Below are 8,875 nucleotides of genomic sequence, written 5' to 3'. Positions count from 1 at the left end.
TTGACATTGACGTACCGAAGCAGCTTGGCAAGTAAGACAATAAGCATTTCATTCCTTCTCAATCAAATACAATCATTTTGTAGTTTTTAAATTTTTCTACATGTGCAATCTTTAGTATTTTTAAGACACAGTACTAGTCTTCAATCTGTTTTATCATTTTTATGAGTTTCTAATGGATTATCTAGCTAGTTGCAGAGTGGCGCATAAGTAGTTGCACAGTGGCACATGATGAGTTGCAGTGGAACACAATCAGTTGCACAGTAGGACATAAGTAGTTGCACATAGTGCATTACCTTTATTTGGTTTTAATTTTATGTGACAATTTTTTTTGCCCATTTTTTGCAGTAGTGAGTGTGGGTTGTTCGCACTGCTTAACGCCACCGAGTGGAATGGTAGCCAACTGCCCAACTACGACCCCAAGGAAGTGCTCAACATCAGGAAGAAGCTGACGTATGATTGGGTCACCAGCGTGCACAACACCGCCCCATGGAGGAAGTTACTGAGATACAACAAGGAGTAGGTCAGTACTATTTTTTTTCTGCTCCATGGAGGAAGTTTCTGGTTTGTACAATTTTATTAAGTAGATTTTGTAGTTGCACACTGCTAGTAATTGCGTTTGCAACTCAATATCATCACTTTTGTTGATACATTAGGAGCACTGGATATACAATTGTTCAACAACTCAATATTTAACCAGTTGCCAACAAAGGCACAAATAGCAACTTTTTTTACACAGTGCATGAACTAATTCAAGCAGCATAAATTAGATAAAGAGGAATCATAGATGCTGAATGTGTCCACTTGGTCCCAACATTGCTAAAAAGACATCATTATTTTTCTTTTTTGTTCCAAAGTTACAAATGAGGAAACAGAATCACAGGAGCCTCTGTGGACACACACCAGCAGTGTGCTCTGTAGATTGGCACTGGCTGCATTTGTTTTTCTTCTTTGGGTGTAGCTCCAGCGCCGATTTGTACCGTCGACTCTTTGCCCTACCCTTTGTAGTAGACCTTGGAGGATCCCTGGGCACAAAATCATCAGAAGCTTGTGCAAGGGATGCAGCCTCCAACGGGGCAGTAGGACCGTCACGATCACCTGTGTAATAATCATATAAAAAGTTTAGTATTTTTGTTATTGTGCAACCAGCACTGATGTTCTGTGCAACCACACAGTACATTTTGTGCAACTAACTGGTTGCTGTGTGCAAGTTAAGTTGAAAAAAACACCTGCAGTAGCACGGCCTGTCATGGTACTTGGATTGTAGTCGCCTATGGGCAGAACATGAAAAACAAGTTAGATTTTTAGCTTGATCCTCAAACTAACACAGCGCACGCAACTAGGCAGCATGTTTCTGTTCAACTGGGCACTATGATATGTGCAACTAAAGTCACTCACCCTAGTTTTTGTTTTGGAGTCGGTGAAGGTACTAACCTGGGTTATGAGCCCCCTGAGTCCTGCCTGTAGGTCCATTGGGAGTAGCACAAAGGGCACTGCTAGTTGGGCCTGGCGGGGGAGGAGGTCTTTGAGGGTTGGCATCACCTATAGGCAGAACAGGACAAACAAGTCAGTTGTGTTTATCTTTTTGATGCTCGAACTAACACAGCATGCGCAACTAGGTAGCCTGTTTGGTGCAACTGAGACACCATGATGTGTGCAATTGGAGTTACAAACCTAGTTTGATGGGGAGTTGGGGGAAGGTAATTACCTAGACGACGAGCCCCCTGAGTGCTGCCTGTAGGGCCATTGGGAGGAGCATGCGGGGGAAGAGGTGGCGGAGGATGCCGTGTACAGCCAGGAGGGGGAGGAGGTCCTTGAGGGTTGACATCACATATATGCATAACTGGAAAAATAAGTTAGCTGTGTTATCTTGATGCTTGAACTAACACAGCGTGCGCAACTAGGCAGTATGTTCTGTCCAAGTGGATACCATGGTGTGTGCAACTGGGCACAATGATGTGTGCAACTGAAGTTACACACCTAGTTAGATCAGGAGTTGGGGCAGGTAATTACCTGGATGATGAGCCCCCTGATTGCTGCCTGGAGGTGGAGGAGGTCCTCGAGGGTTGCCATCATCTGATGGCCCCGTTGCAGCAGTCGGTTTTTTCTTTTTCTTGGACTTGTTCAGGTGGCCGATCTCGGTACGTGCTGCACGCATATGCTTGTATACAATAGCTTGTGCTGGATCAGAACCACTCGCAAACTTTGCTAGTTTCCGAAAATCGTATATCATGTTCCTCTCCCTTATCTGCTTCTTTGATTGAGGAGGCATTTCATCCGGTTGCTCATAACCAGTCCCTGGCGCACTAGGTACAACAGTAGGTGTCCACTGTCTTAGCAGGTACCTTTCCGGTATGACATCAACGCCAACATGGGTGAACACCTTGAGGATGTGGCAACAGAGGATGCCGTCCTTGTACATTTTACAACACTCACACAAATAGGAACCCTCCTCCACCCTTGCCTGCACCAAGTAGTTTTGAGAACCATATTTCGCAACAAATTCCTGGTTCGGTCTGAGCTCAAACGCATCAGCACCAACTTGGAATGCATTATAACGTCCAATCAGCTCAAACTTTTCTCTAAACTTGCGGTAAAGGTCTCTAGTATAGGTTTTGTAAGCTTGCTTCTCTATTGGGAAGTTGGAACACAACTCAATCTCAAGGTGTTGTGTCCTGTAATCATTGCAGCCTTCCTTGGTAAGGATGTGGTTCTGTATTTTTTCATATTGCTTGACGAAGTTCATCATTGAGTTGTGTGGGTTCACATATCTTTTGAGGACGGCGTTGAACCCCTCACTACGCTGTGTAGACTGGAGGAAGGGAAAGAACCTGTGTTTGAAGTAGCACGGCACCCAAGTTGACCTGTATTCGTACAACTTCTCAACGTGCGTGTGTGCCATAGCCTCATACTTCATCATTAACCCAGCCCAATTCTGCTCAAACTCGTCTATAGTGAAGCTGAAGTCAACACACTTGTTGAAATCATCAGAGAGTCCTAGATTCCGGCACAGCAACCAACCAACCTTTTCCTGAGCCTTTTTCATGATGTGCCATCGACAACAACGGTGCATGGTGGTTGGAAAGATGCTCTGTATTGACTGCCTCATCGCACCATCCTGATCGGTGATGAAGTTGTCAGGAGGTTTGCCATCCATAGCCTCTAGGAATGCTCCAAAGACCCAATCAAAGCTCGATGCCAACTCCTGCCTCACAAACGCGCAACCCAGCATGAAAGATTGGCCATGTCGGTTTATTCCTATGAAGGGCGCGAACGGCATATTGTACAAGTTGGTCATGTAGGTGGTGTCAAACGATATGCAATCGTGGTACGCCTCCGCATAAGCTTTTCGAGCTAAGCCGTCCATCCAAAATATGTTGACAACTCTGTCCTCTTCATCATATTTCACCTTATAGAAGAAGTCTGGATCGGTTTTTTGTATATCCTTGAAGTGCGCAATTGTCTCAATCAGATCACCCTCCTTTGTGTCATCTCTACGGAAACTTGTACAAAGATTTGTTATTGCCTTTGGTCCGAACGGCACCATCATCTCAGATCCATAGAACTCTGCCATTACATGCATCATTCGTCCTGCATAATACAAAAACAAACAGTATATCCTTTTTTTAGTTGCACAAATGCGCACATCCAGCTGCATAGTAATAGGACACGTGTTGGCACAGAAGATAATCACAGGAAATGGACACCTAGCTGCACCTTTTTAAAAACACTTTGCAGTTTTTGCATACAGGACATTGTGTATTTGCACAGTAAAGACAATCTAGTTGCACAAGAAGCACCCAAAGTGATATATAAAAAGTATGGGAAGTTGGACAGCAGTTGCATAGTTAAGCCATTTCAGTTGCACAGTAGTACCATAACAGTTGCACACTGGACTGCCTAGAGGGAAACTTAATTCTTCAAGGGATATAGAAAAACACCACACCTGTAGTCAAGTTGCAGTTATACAAGATGCGCAGAAACTCCTTTTCATCAGGTGAGATGCCTTGGTGGGATCTCAAGTATTTGGACAATGAAGGTTTGTTCACGAGCGGATGATTGTGGTCACGAACAAAGTGCGTCACCTCCCATCGCCCATCCATCAGCTTCACCAACATTTTCGCCTTGCATTCAGTCTGCTTTATTGTCTCGCGTTTGCGCTTCTTCTTCTTCTTACTAGTACCAGCCTCCTCTTCAGCAAATATTGGAGGTTCTTCTTCCATCTCCTCATCACTGTTAACAGATGTTGGATCTGGAATAGGGTCCAGGTAAGGAGGAGCCTCAGCTCCTCCATCATCAGCTTTGGGCTTCTTGAACTTGTTGCAGCAAAACTGTTGTTTTATCAATTCATTGGTGCGGTGTGTCCGTCTAGAGGTGTTCATCTTGATAGAGAAACCCATCCGTAGTGCGTAACTGTTGTAGTGATCCTTAGCAATTTGAAGGCTGTCAAACCTCATGCCAACATAGGGTTCCATAGGTTGAGAACCAGCCTCATCCTCTCCTTCTTCTACTTGCACAGCTCCGTCAACAGCCCGAGCTCCTAGCTCAGTCCTGGTTGGACCAGGAACATTTGCCTCGGTTCCTGTGTCATCAAGAGTATGGCTCTCTGACTGCAAAGACACCACTACAGGGGCACCACGGGCTGATGACTGGCCTGCCACATTGTCATGGCCCGTAGGGTTACCATCACGACTTACCTGCGTGTAGTAAACAGATCGACCATTTTCTGTCCAGTTTCCTTGTTGTATGCTGGGTTGCTGCTGATCCATATCATGAGGAAGCTCATTGAGATCTGGAGGCAACTCATTGAGATCAAGCATTTTTTTCATTTGTTTTTGGATGCTGCCACACACTCCCTGCACATATAAAAAAAGAAGAAATTGATGTCATCAGTTGGTAACCACAGAAAAACTGTGTTTCAAACAACCTAAAAGCAACATGACCATAGCATAATCTTTTATTATAACAGTTATGAATTTTTTTTGTTTACACAGAGTTGTTATGTTAGTTGCACAGTTTGCAGTAAATAACTGGCAAGAGCATGACTTCTTTTTGCTACAGAGTTTTTCTTACCTTTTCCCTTTTTGTTTTGTTGCAATGATCTGTAGGTTTCCGTTTCGCAAGGAGCTCTTTTCAGATTTTTCTGCACATAATTGGATGCTACATTTGAGAAGGAAAATCCAGGTGACAGAAGAAAGAAGAATTGGAGAACAGATTATAGTTAATATGGTTCTAGATCTGGTATATTTGAACATATTAATATGGTTTGCAATAGGTGTGGGACCAGAATATATGCGTGGGACAAGATTACGTGTGTGAATATGTTAATATGGTTTGTGGCTTCATTAGCCATGGACAAAAGTTCCTATGTTTTTCCTGTTGCACTACAGATTTCTGGTTTTCGCTAGAATAGACGTCTCAATTTCCAGGATTTCCATTTGGCCAGCATACATATTCAGTTGGACATTCAATGCTTTTAGTTGGCTAGAATAGATGTCTCACCTGGCCAGGTTGCATTTTTTCAGTTTGTGGCCAATATGCATGTTCAGTTGGACAGTTAATGCATTCAGTTGGCTAGAATAGATGTCTTAGTTGCCTAGAATATATGTCTTAGTTGGTCATCAGTTTTTGGCCAACATGCATGTTTAGTTGGCCAGAAAACATGTTTTTTATTTCCACATATACTACATTTTTTCCAAAGTGTTCACTCAGAAACATGTATTGCCAAATATATGTTTAGTTGGCAGGATACATGTTTAGTTGCCCAGGATACATGTTCAGTTGGCTGGGATGCATGTTCAGTTGCACATTTATGAATTTTTCGTTGCACATGTTCAACAAAGCATTGGGCAGTCAATTTTTTGTTCATTTTGCAAACAATAACAAGTTGGCTTTAATCATGTTTTAATTGGCCAGAGAACTCGTTTTTAGTTGGCTTGTTTTAATACATCCAGGTGGTAGTTTTTGGCATGTTTAACGCATCCAGCATGTTTAACATCTGGTGTGATGTGCCAGATTCACCTCTTTTTTGAAGCAGATTCTTCATGGATCCATGGAGAAGGGGGAAGTGAAGTGGAGAGGGGGCTTACCTGCTCGATCTTACTGCCTGGTATGGCTCTGACCACCCTGCCCTTTAGATCTTGAAGCAGCTCCTTCTACTTTGGGGCTCCCATGGCGGCTGTGTAGGAGGAGGAAGAAGGGCTGGGGGCGATTGCGTTTGGATCTGTTTCTGGCGTGCAGAAGAAGAAGAAGGCAGCGTCGGTGGGGCTGAGGCGTGGGGGCGAGCGATGGCGTGGATTCTGCAACGTGGGCAGATCCTCCTTCTTTCGTGAGGAAGAAGAAGATAGCCAGGGCGCAGTTTGGCGAGGAGGGTGCACGTGATCCCGCGGGGCATGGTTTGGCGAGGAGGGTGCACGTGATCCCGCGGCCAGCTGGCGGGCGGGGCAGTTGCCTTTTTCGCTCCGACAGGCGGGGACCAGGTGGACCATGTGGGCGAGCGGGGGACTGTTTCCTCTTTCGCTCGAGGGGGGATCAGGTGGTTTCCTTTTTCGGATGGCCGCTGGCTAGCGATCCCAGGACGGCCGGCCGCCCACTAGACGCGTCCATATTATATTATGGGACAGAGGGAGTAGATGATTATAGTCACAAGCAACACGGCAATACCTTTAGATGATTGGAACAACATTTTAACAGAATTATACATAACGGCGAAACGAGTGCCTCAGACAAGATACGAACGGCATTGGATCTTTCCCAGGTAGCAGGTACAATATCGAATCGAATTATTTACGACAGCGACGCGGTACGGATCGAGTCCTCTCGTCTCGTCTGTCGATTTGGATTGCAGCACCATGCAGTGCATGCAAGCGGGCCTGCCGGCTGGCTAGTTGCCGGCGAGGGCGACCTGCCCGGCGACGAACGCCCTGAGGTTCCTCTCGGACGAGCCGCCCACGGCAGCCGCCGCCCGCGCCTTCTCCCTCCACAGCGCCGCCTTGGCGCTCACCACATCCGACGTGGCGAAGCCGACGCATCTCTGCAGCTCGTCGGCCTCCAGCACGCCGTCCTTCTCGCTCACGGCGACCCTGACCCCGGTGCCGAGCTGCCGCTCCACCAGCCACGCGTTGGTGCCCTGGTCCGTCCACTGCGGCACTCCCACCACCGGCACGCCGCACGCCACGCTCTCCAGCGTCGAGTTCCACCCGCAGTGCGTCACGAAGCAGCCCACCGCCGGGTGCGACAGCACCTTCCCCTGGTCGCACCACTCCACCACCATGCCCCCGCCGGTGCACAAGTCGTCGCCGTCGACCTCGCCGCGGTTGTCCTTCCTCAGCACCCACAGGAACGGGCGGCCGATCTCCGCCATGCCGCGCGACACCTCCGTGATCTGCCGCTTGCTCATCGTCGACAGGCTCCCGAAGGAGATGTAGACGACCGACCCCGCTTCCTGCGCGTCCAGCCACTCCAGGTACCCCTTGCCGTCCTGCTTGAACAGGTCGTTGCTGTCGTTGGCCGCCGCCGCTGCCGAGGCGTCCAGGAAGGAGAGGACGGGGCCTATGGGGACGACGTTGATGCCGTGCTGGTGCAGCGTCGCCACCGCGTCGGGCTCCATGGCATCGAACGTGTTGGCGAGCACGGTGGGCGAGTCCTCGCGGTCCAGCACGTCGAGCAGCTCACGGAACGCGGCGAGCACAAAGGAGTAGGGGTGGTCGTCGGACGCGATGGTGAGGAACGACGGCAGGTCGCGCAGGCGCATCGGCGGGAGCCCCCGGACGCGGACGTCCGCCCACGGGTCGCTCGCTGCGGCGGTGACGGCCTGGTCGAGGCCGTCAGTGCCGCGGAAGAAGTGGAAGTAGGCGGCGAGCACGGTGGCCGGCTGGATCCAGTAGAGCGCGGCGGGGACGCCGTGCGCGTGCGCGACGTCGGCGACCCAGGAGAGGAGCACCGTGTACACCACCTGAGTGACGGGGGTGCCGGCGTCGCGGAGGCGCGCGAGCACGCCGTCCAGCGTGCGGGCCCCCACGACCTTGAGGTTGGACATGTAGTGCATGCTGTCGTGCGCGGACCTGTCGAAGCCGCCGTCGTAGCCGTCGGAGTAGGGCACGTAGCGGACGCCGGCGCCGTCGACGTGGTCCACTGCCGCCGCGTCCGCGTCGTCCGGGAACATCTTGCGGCAGGCGGAGACGGCGGTGGAGACGGTGACGCGGGCGCCCAGCGCGGCGCGGAGCAGGCGCAGCGCGAGGTGGCGCGCCGGGTTGATGTGGCCCTGCGCCGGGTACGTGACCACGAGGAAGTGCGGCGCCTCCTCCCCCGCGCGCTCCATGGCCGGCATTGCCGCGTGCGTGCGTGCGATGCGAGTGCAAGAAGCCAAGAGCCAAGAAGCCAAGAGCGTACTAGGTAAGCAAGAGTGTCCTTGCTGGGGTGGGTTGCGGCGCGTGGTGGATGTGGTGGTGGCCCTTCGCTGCGCTTGTTATATACTCCGGCGGAGGTATCGTCGGGAATTTTATTTACGGCGGAGATGACGGAAGTGCTGACTACATGGCGCAGGGGGGGGCCATGTCAGACATGTGGTCAGCAGGCGTGGCTGGGCTAGGTCTGGCTGCAGTTCAGGCGTTTGTGTGGCGGTCCGTGCTGCAGCAAGCAAAGAGGAAGACGTGGATTGCCCAATTAATGGCTGGAGCCGGTCACATGTACTCCTCAGACTTGGTTGTCAACTTGGGGTTAGCCAGAGAGGGAGAGACGCATCTGAGCGTCTCTGATTGATTAAGGTTCGTGCTGAAATTTTGCATGTCTATCCACAAAAAAACATTGGTAACATGTCGGAATGTCCCCTCCCGGCAATTCCTTGCATGTGCAGCGAACGAACAACCAAGCTGTCTTC

At 49.8% G+C, this 8,875-nt stretch overlaps 2 protein-coding genes across 2 annotated transcripts; both read right to left on the bottom strand.

The window, feature by feature from the left end:
• Positions 1–737: 737 nt before the first annotated feature.
• LOC125546685 (protein FAR1-RELATED SEQUENCE 5-like) lies at positions 738–6,483 on the bottom strand. Its single transcript, XM_087546483.1, has 7 exons — positions 6,087–6,483; positions 3,944–4,853; positions 2,011–3,588; positions 1,706–1,840; positions 1,432–1,539; positions 1,227–1,268; positions 738–1,095 (listed from the first exon to the last, which is right to left on the bottom strand). Exons 2-7 carry the CDS (start codon positions 4,824–4,826, stop codon positions 875–877), a joined length of 2,967 nt encoding a protein of 988 aa, XP_087402609.1. The 5' UTR covers positions 4,827–4,853; positions 6,087–6,483; the 3' UTR covers positions 738–874.
• Positions 6,484–6,633: 150 nt separating this feature from the next.
• On the bottom strand, positions 6,634–8,449 carry LOC125543008 (UDP-glycosyltransferase 75C1-like). The gene has a single exon (XM_048706253.2). The coding sequence runs from the start codon at positions 8,324–8,326 to the stop codon at positions 6,881–6,883; it is 1,446 nt and encodes a 481-aa protein (XP_048562210.1). The 5' UTR covers positions 8,327–8,449; the 3' UTR covers positions 6,634–6,880.
• Positions 8,450–8,875: the final 426 nt, after the last annotated feature.

Source organism: Triticum urartu, chromosome 3A (genome assembly GCF_056163025.1).
Source record: "Triticum urartu cultivar PI428250 chromosome 3A, HENAU_Tu73, whole genome shotgun sequence".
NCBI classification, from domain to species: domain Eukaryota; kingdom Viridiplantae; phylum Streptophyta; class Magnoliopsida; order Poales; family Poaceae; genus Triticum; species Triticum urartu.
Note: the sequence above shows the minus strand (reverse complement) of the source record. Positions and strands in the feature narration are given on the sequence as shown.

Excerpts from the sequence above, each read along its gene's own strand:
- LOC125546685 (XM_087546483.1), bottom strand. The coding sequence starts at position 4,826 with ATGAAAAAAATGCTTGATCTCAATGAGTTGCCTCCAGATCTCAATGAG. Across the intron at positions 1,841-2,010 it reads TCAGGGGGCTCATCATCCAG|TTATGCATATATGTGATGTC; the intron begins GTAATTACCTGC and ends TTATTTTTCCAG. Across the intron at positions 1,096-1,226 it reads GACAGGCCGTGCTACTGCAG|GTGATCGTGACGGTCCTACT; the intron begins GTGTTTTTTTCA and ends ATTATTACACAG.
- LOC125543008 (XM_048706253.2), bottom strand. The coding sequence starts at position 8,326 with ATGCCGGCCATGGAGCGCGCGGGGGAGGAGGCGCCGCACTTCCTCGTG.